Source organism: Gorilla gorilla, chromosome 5 (assembly GCF_029281585.2).
Source record: "Gorilla gorilla gorilla isolate KB3781 chromosome 5, NHGRI_mGorGor1-v2.1_pri, whole genome shotgun sequence".
Classification (NCBI taxonomy): domain Eukaryota; kingdom Metazoa; phylum Chordata; class Mammalia; order Primates; family Hominidae; genus Gorilla; species Gorilla gorilla.
This window is the reverse complement of record NC_073229.2, coordinates 25,467,294-25,481,864: the sequence shown is the minus strand read 5'-3', so window position 1 is coordinate 25,481,864 and position 14,571 is coordinate 25,467,294. Positions and strand designations below refer to the sequence as shown.

Below are 14,571 nucleotides of genomic sequence, written 5' to 3'. Positions count from 1 at the left end.
CGACAGAGTGAGACCCTGTCTAAATAAATAAATAAATCGATCACCAGTGGGCCTCCCCCATCAGGGTCAGGTAGGTATGAGAGTGCGTGCAGGAAGGCGCCCGAGGTGGTTGGTGTCAGCTGTAGATGGTGGCATTGTGGTGGAGCCCCAGTGACCCTCCCAATCTTGCTCTGCTCCTTCCAAGCAGAATATGCTGTGCCCAGCATGAGAACATCACTAATATGTTCACACCACCAGGGAGAGGAACTTGAAAAAGGAATGAAGCTTTAAGACACAACTTTATGGGCTCACCCTCAAAGCTTCCAACAACTCAGATATTGAAGAGATGCTGTTGATGACAAATCACTAAAACGGTTCTGGTCTGACCCACATGTACTGTTTCCTCAGGGATACGTGGCCTTCCTAGTCTGCGGACTGTAAAAGTGTAGCCTCGAAGAAGATGCATCTGATTTTGCCACGTGAAAAATAAGCTTTCCCTTCTAAATCTCACTTTGGCAGAGTTCAGAAGAGATGTTCTCACCTAAAATGTGTGTCACTGATAAAGAATCCTAGAGACTGGCCAAAATCATCACCATGCCTAGATTACTTGGACCTTCCTACTGAGGTGACATACTCTCAAGTTGGCAAACCATGAAAGAAAATCTTGAAACAAGGGAAGATAATTTTTAATGCAGTTATTGACTATTTTGTTCTCAACTAACTGAGACCCTACATTTGCATGATGAATACACTTCCAATCTTCAAGGATGTAACAGTGTTACTCTTCTCAATGTTATTCCAACCTCAGAGCATGATATTCCTCATATTGTGGTCATCCTGGGCAAATGAGGTTCTTAACAAATTAATAAGCTAGTAAGATATTTCTGGAAAATTTCAAAAATTCACCCTGGCTTTAGAGTTGATGAATCAGAAAGCCACTCATAAAGACTAGTAGAATTGGTGTTTGTGGGCAAGATTTATCCCTGCATATCCCTCCCATCACACAGCCTCCAAGGCACATGCTCACATCAGTGATACACCACTGGGCTGACAGACAGAGAGCACCATTGCCAAAATACAGCAGGCCTTTCTCTCCTTTGCCCTCGGACAAGGGCAGGAGGTGCCTGAGCTCCTGGTGGACAGGCTTCGACCCTTTCCTGACAAACCACACACCCATCAAGGTCACAATGCCGGGGTCAAAGTACAACAGTGTTTACTACTAACCATTTTGATAGAAAAATGCTCTTGATAAACTGGCATTTATATATTCAAAGTAAGCAGATTTATGAAATACTCAGTAAGGTGATTCTGTGGTCTTGTTCTTTATTTCTCCATAACACATTCCTTTGCATTTGTACGTCTGGACTTGATGTTAAATTAAAATACAAAACAACATTCATACATGGAGGAACTGACTTTCTGCAATAAGAAAAATTCATTTTTCAAATAGAATGAAAGTAAAATACATTTTCATTTTAGAAAATTAAGGAGTCAAGCTCATGCTTTTTACTTTTTCCTTACGTAAAGTACAGTATAGATTATGTTTAAACTTTTACCATTAGAAAGATAGAAAAGGCATCATATATTTGAAAATAAAGTACTACAAAAAAGAGTAAACTGCTGCATACATGTACACATACAAATTTGAGTAACAAAGATGAATGAACATTATTTGGCTACACTTGCATTTTTTTTTTTTACAGTCTTTGATATTACTCAATTTTCACCCAATGGCTAGCATGGTATGAAGAGACGTTTCAAATATCAAATGCACCTTGATTCTGTAGGGGCTATTTCATCTTTAAAAAAACCAATATAAGTCACTTTGCTGTTAGAATATTAACATAGCAAACCTTAACATGGTGTTTACTATGCGACTGTTCTAGGTACTCTCACGTATATTAATGCCTCACAACAACCGTAAGAGGTAAATACTATTAATGCTGTTACAGGTTTATAGATGAAGAAACTGAGGCACAAAGAGATTAAGTGGGCAGGGCATAGTAGCTCACACCTGTAATCCCAGCACTGTGGGAGGCTGAGGCAGGTAGATCACTTGAGCCCAGGGGTTCGAGACCAGACTGGGCAACATGGCAAAACCCTGCGCCTACAAAAAATAAAAAATTTAGCTGGGCATGGGCTGAGGTGGGAGGATCTCTTGAGCCTGGGAGGTGCAGGTTGCAGTGAGCTGAGATTGTGCCACTGCATCCCAGCCTGAGCGACAGAGCACAACTCACCTCAAAAAAAAAAAAAAAAAAAAAAAAGACAGAGAGAGAGATTGAGATTAAGTGGCTTGCACATGGTCACACAGCCAGCAAATGCAGAGCTGGAATTTGAACCCAGGCAGTTTGGCTCATGTGTTGTACGTGCTCTTTTATCCGTGGTTCTCAAGTGTAGCCTGCATCAGAATTCCCTGCGGGGGCTTAACACACGGATTGCTGCCCCTCACCCCTAGGGCTTCTGACTCAGTAAGCTTGGGGAGGGGCCTGAGAATCTGCATTTCTAACAGGTTCCCACGTGATGCTGATGCTGCTGGTCTAAGAACCACACTTTGTGAGCCAAGGACCTAAAGCCAGACTACCTCTCCATGAAATATAAGCAGTACTACCTCTGCCTGTTTTGTGAACTTAGAGTTGAAAGCTATCTGCTCTCAAGATTTCTTGCTCCTCTCCCTAAAACAGTGCAAACCAAATGTAGGCTGCTCCACAAGTCAGTGTGTCTTATGGATGGGCATGACCCTCAGGGTGTCATCGAATTAGGCTAATAAACAGAACTGCAGGCAAGATCGAGTCCAAAGTATCAGTGTTATTAGAAGTCTTGGTTCTATATGTCCAAGGCAGGGTAAGAGGGGGAAAGAGGATGGAAACTTTATACAAACTGACGGCTACCCAGTCTGCTCTCTTTGGCCACATAAACACAACAATGCTTCCATACACTGGGGTATACTCTAATCTTCACTAGTGATCAAGTGCGGAGTTTGTCACCTGTTATTTTTATTTAGTTAGTTTGTCTGTTTGTTTATTTATTTATTTTTGAGAGGGAGTCTTGCTCTGTCACCCAGGCTGGAGCGCGTGATCTTGGCTCACTGCAAGCTCCGCCTCCTGGGTTCAAGTGATTCTCCTGCCTCAGCCTCCTGAGTAGCTGAGATTACAGGTGCATGCCACCACGCCTGACTAAGTTTTGTATTTTAGTAGAGACGGGGGTTCACCCTGTTGGTCAGGCTGGTCTTAAGCTTCCGACCTCAAATGACCCGCCTGCCCCGGCCTCCCCAAGTGCTGGGATCACAGGCGTGAGCCACTGCACCCAGCCCTCGCTACCTTTTAAACATGTGACATGCAAATCTTACATGTTTTAGTTCTCATCACCAACCCTACATTTCCACATTCCTGTCCAAGGTGGGGAAATGAAACAGTAAAAGTGCTATTGATTTTTTTTTTTAAAGATGTTTTACAAAGTAATCTTTTAAAAAAGTTTTTTATTTTTAGTTTTTATGGGTATATATAGCAGTTGTACCTATTTATGGGGTTACAAAGTAATCTTAACCACCGGCATGGCCTGCCTCCCACAAAGCTGGACAACATAGTATGGAGACACACGTAACCAAAGCGATCTGTTTCGAGGCATGAATGATAAATATATAAGGCATAGTTTCCAGAAATAAAAACCTATTTTCTTTTCTCTTCATGTTTACCAAGTAGATAAGCAGTTCCCAAAGAACAGCGTCTCCTGCCCACCACCCACTGGCTCTTCCCGCCAGCATAAAATGTTTTAGCATTCTTTTGAGTGTATATGATTCTTTATAACTTTAATTCCTCTCCATAACATTCTCTTCTACCCTGTGCCTTACCAAGAACAGAACACAGGCTGAGGAACAAGAAGGTCTGATGGCTCCTTGAGCAGTCTTTTTTTTTTTTTTTCTCTCCCCAAGTAGACCGTTCTAGGTATAAGTCATATGCCCTTGACTAGGAAGATGAAACTAACCAGTTACATAACCTGAACCATGGGTCACTTGTATTATCCCTTTCTCAGGGGCAAAGGAACAAATACTGAAAAGCTCACTGCTTGCCTCTCGAGGCCCACACAGAGGGAGCCAGAGATTATCAAGTCAGCAGTAACATTTCAGGAGTCCCTAAGGATCATGCCTGTGAAAGCCAGACACAGAAAGAGAAAAAGGTGTGGCTGGGCACAGGGATAAAAGGCTTTGGTTTTCTTCTGCCCAAACTATAATAGTGTTTTCCCATCCTGGCTTTCTCAAATTTGCCCTTCTCTTCAAAAAAGAAACCCGTCTCAGGTATCTAAAAAGGGTGAACTTTTGTCTTCATTTCAGCAGGCAACACTGAAAATCCAACAGACTTTATAGAGCAATCAGTCCATAGGCAATGCTTTTCTAAAGAAACCACTCTCCTCCATCCTGGAAATGGATCAGCATTGGGTCCCGATCTTGTTTCCAAGGACTATGCCATTTCATTACTGAATCAAATGTCAACATTTGTCGGGATTCATTAAAAAGATTTCCAAATGAAAATGATAAAACACACTATACTTCAAAGACTTAAGCTTCTGGTCATGATGTATCAAACTAACATTCCCACTAAAAAAAATACTGAATTAACTAAAAAACACACTTGTTTGAAGTTCTCTTAGAGCAACCAAGCAAGGCAACACTAGATGGGTCAAGACCGCAGGGAGAAAGGAAATGCATTAAGGTGAGCCTTGTGTTTGCTGCTGCCTTTTCCTTTCAGGGCATTTGATAATTTCTAGTACAAGGCACAGACACCAAGCAGCCATTGGTAGTGGCCTAGAGCTTTACGCAGTATCACCGGCTGGGGAGAAAATCAAAATTCAAGGCAGCTAGTGCGTGAGAAGAGCTAAAGTCCCAGAAAAAAAGGGGGCTGCATGGAAATGAGCTCATAAAAGTGATCTCATAGAAGCCTGGGTCACTTCTGTGCAGTCCCTTTCCTCTAGGACTCTGGCTCTTCAAGTCCTGGCCTCCTTGAACTCCAACATTTCCACTTGAGGTATTTACCAGATATTAAGCTGTGTTTATATGGGACGAGGAGTTGAGAAAACAAGTAGAAAGAAACTGTTTAGAGGCTCAAAAGCAAAGCAGACGGTTTGGCAGTATCACAGTGCTGAGGAGCTAAAAAATCGAGTACAGAGTCCACCAAGGAAGAGGGGCTCTTGTAAACATTCCAGACTTTTATGGTTTTTTATTTTTCTAAGATTTTTAAAATTAAAAAAAATTTTTTGAGACAAGTTCTTGCTTTGTTGCCCAGCACAGAGTGCAGTGGTACAATCATAGCTCACTGCAGCCTCAACCTCCCAGGCTCAAGCAATCCTCCTACCTCAGCCTCCTGAGGAGCTGGGACTAAAGGCATGAGCCACCATGCCTGGCTAATTTTTTTATTTTTATTTTTGTAGAGACAGGGTCTCTTTATGTTTCCCAGGCCAGTCTTGAACCCCTAGGCTCAGGCAATCCTCCCACCTTGGCCTCTCAAAGTGCTGAATTTATAGATGTGAGCCGCTGTGCCCAGCATCCTAGACTTTTAGTTGAAAGGGCTAAACTCTAGGAGAAAGGGAAAACCATAAACAGGTAAGCCTTAATACATCCTTAAACCCTGCCTAACCTGGAACAAAAAGAAAAAGGTGATTTGGCCATATTTTGTCTGCCTTACAGAAGAACATTGAATCTAGTCTGGAAGGAGATAACAGTATCTAGAACTTTTTTCTTAATGTCCAGAATTTCATAAATGGAAAATTAGCAGGCTTGCCAGGAAATAAAACCAAACAAGGAAAAATTAAGGGAACAAACAGGTAGTGGAAATAGACCCATAGGTGATCCAGATAGCAAAGTTATCAGATATGGTCTTTGAATCCAGCCTTATATAAAAAAGAATAATAAAGCACAAGTTGAACTTGTTCCAGGGATATGAGGTTAGTTTAACATTTAAAAGTCATTTAATACAGCAGACACATAACATTATAAAGGAGAAAAATTATATGATTTTCTCCTTTGCAAGGTTGCTGGATACAAATTAAAATCAATGGTATGCTATATGTGAGCAAAAACCAATTCGGCACTGAATTTCTAAAAAACTATTAATACCATTTACAACAGCATCAGAAACTTCAATACCTAAAATTAATCTAATAAAAATGTTCAAGACATACAAAAAACTATGTTACTGAGAGTTATTAAAGAAGGCCTAAGTAAATACCACTTTCTTGAACTGAAATACTCATTATCGGTGAGATGTAAATCCTTCCCAAATTGATCTCTAGATTTAGTACAATTCCAATCAGAAGCCCAGCAAGTTTGTTTTTATTTTTTGTGGAAACAAACTGATTTTAAAATTTACATGGGAATGTGAAGGGCCATTAAAAGCCAAGAAAGTCTCAAGAACAATTTTGAGGTTACACATCAGATATCAAGCCTTATTATAAAACTGAAGGAATTAAGACAGTGGAGTATTGGTGCAAGAAGAGAAAAATTAACCCATGGAATAGAAGATCCAAAAAATGGACTCACACATATATAGTCACCTAATTTATGAGAAAGTTGCCACTAAAGCACATGAGAAAAAGATAATATTTTCAATAAATGGTACAGGGTCAATTAGGTTTTCTATTCTTACACTTCTGGTCTATGTGACCTACTTCAGTGGTTCGCCTATGGTCTCAACAATCTCCTACTGTAGTTTAGCTCATTCTGCTGAGCTCAAAACTTCTACATCTCACATCGTCTCGGGTACTCACACCATGACTCAAACGTGCAAATCTGAACTCTGCTTACTCCTGTGTTCCCGATCTCTGTGAATGGTTCAGAGTGCAGTACCAAACTAAAAATTCTGGAAAATGTGTTTTTACCCTTTTCTCTCCTGGGACAATTATATTCTGTCTGTAAAATAGGTAAGATTTTGTGAATTCTGTCAAAAATTAAAGCAATAATTCAGTCTGGGATTGTTCCTGGAGACTCCAACAGCAGCCTCCTGTGCTTGCCTGAGGAAATCTTCCTGTTTTAGTAAAGAGGGAGGGATGAAGGGGGAAGAGAAGAATATATGTTTATTACCACTGAACTACACACTTATAAATAGTAAAGATGGTAAATTTTATATGTAGCTTTAACTTCAATAAAAATGTATTAAAAACATGAAAACCAAAATTAGCCGGGCGTGGTGGCGGGCGCCTGTAGTCCCAGCTACTCGGGAGGCTGAGGCAAGAGAATGGCTTGAACCCGGGAGGCGGAGCTTGCAGTGAGCCAAGATCACACCACTGCACTCCAGCCTGGGCAACAGAGCGAGACTCTGCCTCAAAAACAAACAAACAAACAAACAAAAAACAAAAACATGAAAACCAACTATAGAGCAGCATTTCCCTCCTTGATTTTAAGATGCATTTCTTCAAAGCCTAAGGATTCTGAAGTTACGATGAATATATAAACCAAACTCTAAAATCAAATGACAAAAAACATCCTTGCCTATTTCTAAACAGAGGAGTAACCTGGCATATTGCTTAAATGGAACATAAATTTTATATTTGGTAATTCTTCAAATGTCTCCCAAAAGATTGTACCATGATACAACATGGAGAAGAAAAGTTATCATACACACAGAATATAGACCATCACTGCCGAGCAATGCAAATGCCAAAACACAGAGAGCAGAACACGGAATTTCAAAACTAGCAGAGACAAGTGTGGCCGATCTTCATGGACCAAACAGGACCACGGTTCAGATACTGAACGTGTCTGTTAAAATTTCTGGTTGGCTTTCAAGAGATGCTCTTTGACTTCTAGGTATACAAAATTCAATTACAACAGTAAAAGTATGCCTTTAACCAAGTAAAAAACATAGAAGTAAATGATATTCTCTAAAGACCTCAAAATGTCACTATTCATATAAAGGTGCTACAGAACAAAGATCATGAGTGCATGTTGTGAAAAGCATGTACTCATGATGCTACCATGCGTGACTATGAAAGGTCAGAAGTCATTCAGAGCAGTCTACACTCCCGTTGTGAAGTCAGCTTAGTACGTATGCAATACAGAAAAAATAGTAAAGAAGTAAACTGACAAATATATAATATTTTTGTGTAAATTTATTCCAATCTTTCTTCCCTTCTATTCCCCTCCTCTAGAAAAACTGTTAATAGACCAGTGGTTGATCAAGAGATCAACAAAGTTTTGCAAAGGTTTTCTGGAGGAAGGCCTTAGACATCAAAGTACCGGAGTCTGAATTCTAACAGACACAGATCTTCACTACCTACGAGAACATTTGCCATTCAAACAGAAGCATTCTTGGGATGTCTGCTTCAAACCTAAGGACATGGAGGTGTGAGGATGTGTCATAAGGAGGTTGCTTACCTCTTTCCGGTACTTCGTCTTTATCTTGAGACTGTACCCACATAATTGAAGTGACTTTTAGGAAGCACAGCAGACAATAGTTTAGGAATTATTTGGTCTTGGCAAAATTCGTATGTGCCATACTTTGTTCTCTCAAAGATAACATGCCTGCCCTGTCTATCTGATAAGGTCATGGTAAAACCCTAATGAGAAAATATAAGAGAAGGCCTTTTCCAAACTGTAACTACTATATAAATGCAATTTTTTTTACCTGCATCATCACAAGGACACAATGATTTGTAACACCAAATTTTAACACCAAAGTCATCTTTTAAACACCAAGCAATACCATGAAGTAAACTTCTAAAAATAAATAAAGCGCAAAGGCATCATGTGTTACTCAAGCTTAATGATGCAGACTATTGTTGCAGCCTGATGGGTTCTTCTTGCCCACTGCCCAGAAAAGCCAATGCACTGAAAACAGCAGGTATTACAGCAAAGAAAGAGGTTAATAATCATAGGACCAGCCAACTAGTACGACAGGAGGTATTTCTCAAATATGCCTCCCCGAGAATTTGGAGACTAGGGTTTTTAGGGTACTTTGACAGGCAGGGAGCTGGGGAACTGAAATCACTGATTGACCGAGGATGAAATCACAGGGGTGTCTAAAACTGTCTTCACATAGCTGAGTCAGTTCCTAGGAAGGAATCTCAGGACCAGGTGGTATCTCGTGGTCTGCTGAAATGCTAACTCTGAAAAATATCTCAAAGACAAGTTCTTTAGCTTTCACAATAGTGATGTTATCTACAGGTGTAGTTGGGGAAGTCATACACTTTGTGAACCCCAGTTACATGATTCTGGGGCAGTCAGCAACTTATAGACAAGTAAGCTGATCAATGGCAAGTCACTGTTTATGCCTATTCTTTAGCAAAGCTTGACCCCCTACCATAATTCTAACCTTGTGACCTCTTTACAAATATAGTTTCAATTTTTAAACATGAAGGGGATCCGTTCAAGGAAAGGACCACTATGGCCTCTGCACAAGAATGAGCAAGAGCAATTTAGCCAAGTAGAAGCAAGATGGAGTCAGTTAAGTCAGATTTCCCTTGCCAATGTAATTTTTGCAAAAACTGTTTCCCTATTAGGTTGCTGATTCCATTCTAATCTACGAGTTGCTTCAATCAAATCTTCCATGACTTAGACTCCATCTAAGGGCTTATTCTCAACTTTTGAGTAAAGTATCAAGTGTTTGCTTGTTCTTACTAAAAGTACCGTCTATTCAAGCAGCCACCTTTTTTCTTTTTAAACTTACCTGGTCCCGTCATTTCTTTTCAGTCAAAGGAACATGTTTGTGCAGAGTTCACAGCAAAAGCCCATCTTGCAAGAATCTTCCCTGACCCTCCCTGGGTCAGGCTTCCTAACTGTCTTTAATATCAGAAGGCCGACACACAACTTCTGCCACCCCAGCTGAGTGTGTGACTCAGCATTTAAAACCCTGACTCTGTTTTTAATTTTTCAAGGAGGCCAACTATTTTGCAACACAAACCCTTGTTAAATGGAGTTAATCCATCTACTACTACAAATTTCACTTAAACACAGATTAGACAAATACATTTCTTCACAAGCCTGGAGAATTGTTTTCAGCCAAGACACCCCAAGATGGTACAGATGGGGAGATCAAACCTTCCCCCGAAAGGAGTCCTGCAGCTGAATCTGGAGGCCTCTGGAAGAACGCTAGGAGGCGGCAGGAGGCCTGGGCTCCTGGCCCACAGATAAGAAAAGAAAATCTCTTCCTGGCCAAACTGGAGCCCTTCAAAAGCATGAAACTCTCCCAGTTCTCCCAGAATTTCCCCTTTCCTATGCACAACAACGAAACACACGCAGGTGCCAAATGCTCCCATCCTAGAAGGCAAAGAAACTACAACTCTCTGCTTTGATAGAGAGTCATCAAAGGTTGGGACCATTCAGGATTTTATTTTCCAAACTCACTGCTGGCCTCGAGGAAGTATGACACCACCATCCTAAGCACAGGGCAGCTGTTCTTTTTTGGCTGGAGTTCAGTATAAACCTTACAAATGTTCTGCTAACTTTCTCTCTCTCTTTTTTAAAACAAATAACAATTTTTTTAAATGCCATAGTCACTTAACTCCCAGCCTAGGGTTTTCACTGTAAAGGTTTTCCCGCAGGATGGAGAAAAACATATATTCCCAATATATTTCTGAGCCAAAAAGATACCAGTAGGTTATTCTAACCAGAGAAATATAATGAAGTAAATAATTAGGCAGACTGAAAATCAATGGCTAAAACAGTTCCAAAGAGTCAGTGAATACCAATTATCTCTGAAGTATCAACAGACAAAAATCTAGCAACAAAAAATGTACTTTTCAAAAGAGGCCCTCAGTAGTATAGCCACTGAATATATTTTTATTTAGGAGTGAAAATCAGATATCAGAAAACTTCCCTTTTGTTCCAAAATTGTGGACCATTATAAAGATACCACAATGGATATATTTTACTCATTATTTAGCTCTCCTAGCTATGAATTACCTACAACTATCAGCATGTACGTTCATACCATGAAATGTCCCAAAGCATGCATCTGTCCTTCCTCCTACTGTGTTTCCCCATTACAGATCTAAATATGCACAAGGGCTGGATGCTGGCGGTGCTTTCAAAACAAAAATGAACCTTTCACGGACAAATTAATGTTGCTTATGAGTTCAGTGTGTGTATTTGTGACAGACCCACACACAGATCAATACATTCAGGAAAAACCAAAGTCATTCTTAAGCCTTTGGAAATTCTTGGGAAATCAATAGACTCACAAGACCAAAAGTGGGAACCTGGACTTGGTTTATAAAACCAAAGCTGACAAATCCCTTATGGAGTCTGGAAGCATGGAGTTCCCTCCCCCATATGTTCACTTCCCTTCATTTTTATCCTTGTAGCTGCCATATAATTGCCAGACCATCATATCACCTGCTTAATTTCCACCTTGTACACACTAAGAACTACACGGTAATACTAATCTACTATGCATAAAGGCCTTGATTCTCACTGACTTACTAAACTGACCCCTAAATACTAAGCAAAATTCGAGGTCATTGGCTTCTGTGTATTGGCTTCTTCTATACTAACGACTCTAAAACTTCATCCCTTAGCCTTTCCAGTCCTCCAGCAATTGTTCCATGGAAGTTTTTCTGTATTGCTAGGCAGCTCCATGCACATGCTTCACTGCAGTTCTTTTGTAAAATGGTCTGGCCTTGTTTTAGGAAACGAGAGTAATACAGACATGGAAAAAGTCTACTGCTCCCTTGTATCCAAGTGATAAAAAAAAAAAAAATCACACACAAGCTTACTCAAAGATACATGTGTGTATGTGTATCTTATGTGCACAAATACACTGCCTTGTATTCACTGGAATTATTATCACTTACAAGCATCCTATAATTTTAATGTATGAATTTATGTTAGCCACCCTCACCTATCATTCAAAATGAGGACTAATCAATAGTGGGAACATTTTAACCCTATTATGGAGTTATCTGATCACAAAAGATGCTTATAATAAATACATTCACTAGCTTTCTTAGGAAAAGATAGCTATTTGGAAAATCAAATAGCAAAAGATCTCACCAGCTAAACACTCCCATTGAGAACACCCACCTCATGCTGCCCCTGAACTCCAGGTCACGCTGCACAGACATAGTTGGGGTTATTGTCATGACAAAAGGTGGGAAACAGGGGCCAGCCCCACCTTTGGGGCTTTCTCGAGCCTTCATACCTGTGCTGATGCTCCTGTAAGACTTGATAAATGCTGATAAGAAAAGTTTGGTTTTTAAAACTCCCCATAACACAGTCCTTGTAGATGCGGAATTCTGCAGCCGTCACCGCCTCACCCTCAGGAATCTGGGATAAGTTGAACTTGAACTCTTTGTGGTGTTGCTGACGAGGGGAGAACTCCTTGTCGTACTCCACTATAAGATTAAACAAGAGAGAGTGACAACTATTGTTACTTGACTAAGTGCCACGGGCTTACCTCACCAGTTTCCCCGTTTGACTTCATAGGTGGATTACCAGTTACCCACGGCTTACTAGGGGGATCGGGTAGTGAAGAGACCACTGGCTGGCCCATGAGGAGGAGATGAAAATCCTTCATGTTACCCAAAATGAAGCAAAATTCTTAGATTTTATTTAGTTTAAATACTTCTGCTTATACACTTATTTGAATGAATTTGCATGAGAGTAAGTTATGAAAACTCTTGGGTTAAAGTTTTCTCATCTGCAAAAATGGGAAGAGTATGACTTCACAGAAAAAGGTATGAGAATTAATGAAGCAATGAAGAAGAACCCGTCTGCCCATCCTGGCCCCGTTACGTCCTCCTGGCCCCCTCTCCTCCTGGCTACTCTTCCCTCCTCAGGCTGGTTCACGTGTCACCATCAGCAGTTGACATAACCAAGGGCAGCCCTGAGCTGAACATTGGTGGGGATGGCTGTGGGTGGGGAAGGGGGGTGGGCAAAGCATTTTGCCTGGGCCTGAAGTGTAAAGGGTCTTCACATTTTGCCTGTTCAGTGGAAATATTTATGCCTTCCTCCTACTGGTAGAACCTGAAGGCTCCATGACTCTGAGCGGTGGGGGACTCTCCATACTGGGAAGTTGCTGGAACCCCCATTTAATCTGCATGTAGATGCCACGAAGATGTGGAAGGAAATCACCAACAGAGCCACTGCTATTTTCTCATGGTTTACATTGAAAAAAAAAAAAAAACTGGGGGGAAAGGATAGAATCTAAAAGGTTTTTTAATATGGAATCAACCTATTGTGCACTGAAAGATGAATGAAGAAAACGTGGTATGTGCATAAATGCATTTGTATTTGGTCTTAAAAAAGGGAGAGCTTCTGCCACCTGCAACATGGATGAACCTGGAGGATGTTATGTGAAGTGAAATAAGCAAAGCACAGAAAGACAATCACTGCACGACCTCACTCATATGCAGAATCTAAAAAAGTGGAACTCACAGAAGCAGAAAATAGAATGGAGGTTACCAGGAGCTGGGACAATCTCACCACAAAAAAAATAAAGCCGTGTCTCTGTGAGGTGATAAACACATTAATTAGCTTGATAGTGGTAATCATGTCATAATGTATATGTATTAGTATATCAAATCACGTTGTACCCCTTAAATACATACAATATTTGTCAATTACACCACAATGAAGCTAGAAAAAATACGTTTTTAAAATAAAATCTTTTTCCCGCATGAAGACAAATGAGAAATTGCAATTACTGATGATTTTTCAGTCAGATTTTAGGTGTCTATACAAAGTCCTGTGTGAGAAAAGTGATAACAAACTTCAGATGCCTCACTTATAATTGCTGTAAAAGGAAAAAAGGAGTGCTCTGTTTCCCACCATAAACCCTTGACTCTTTTCCCCAGAGTCAGGAAACACTTCTGCCTTGCTGTTCCTGTTCGTTTTTCCTTAATGGCAACCAAAGTGAAATCTCATGAGCAAATTAATCCTTATAGCAGAGTTTTCCCAAGGTTTGTGGGTAGAAAAAATATCAAATTATTAGCCACCTCCAGCTTCCCACTTTCTCTTACACATGTTGTTTTTCATAATTACCAGAGAAAAGCTTTGGAGATTTAGCTTCTTAAAAAAAAAAAAAGAAAAGAAAAGAAAAAAAAAAGCTAACTCCCCAGAAGAATCTAAGTCCTCAATGGCATTTGCAGAAGCTAAGTTAAGCCATCTATAGGTACAAGATTTTTTAAAAAGAATTTCTGAAACTGCCATGTAATTACACAACACATTTTTTAGATTCGAGTTCTTTTTTTTTTTTTTTTATTTTGAGGGTTAAAAAAGAATAAGCTTTGGCTTCTGTAAAAGCTTGAATATAAGCAAAAAGAAGTCCAACCAGAAAAGTAAACCACAGTTTAGCCCCAACAAGAGAGCAGGTTTTCTAATTAGTGGCTACGCATGAAAAGCAATATTGTTGGGAAGTTCACCCAAGGACACCCACACAGGACGGTGTATCACTTTTCCCTAAAACCGATCTGCCTTTTAAGTTTGATATGTTATCATCGTTGGTTAAAAAGTGAATCAAATCTGATTTTCCAAAGAGACTTTCTAAAAAACAGTCACACAGCTTTTCTCTATAGAACTTTTTGGAGGCCTAATTGTAATATTACTAAATGAAAATAATATTTTAAGATTCGCTGGAGAGCATGTGTAAGAATTCTTCAAAGAAGTCT

The 14,571-nt window shown here is 40.1% G+C and overlaps 1 protein-coding gene across 1 annotated transcript in view; it reads right to left on the bottom strand.

The window, feature by feature from the left end:
• The window catches only part of BMP6 (bone morphogenetic protein 6), a 155,528-nt gene that overhangs the window by 24,608 nt on the left and 116,349 nt on the right, over positions 1–14,571 (bottom strand). Inside the window, exon 2 of the mRNA XM_031012563.3 lies at positions 12,105–12,297. Within this exon, the coding sequence (XP_030868423.2) occupies positions 12,105–12,297 (193 nt within the window). The remainder of the gene's footprint in view (positions 1–12,104; positions 12,298–14,571) is intronic.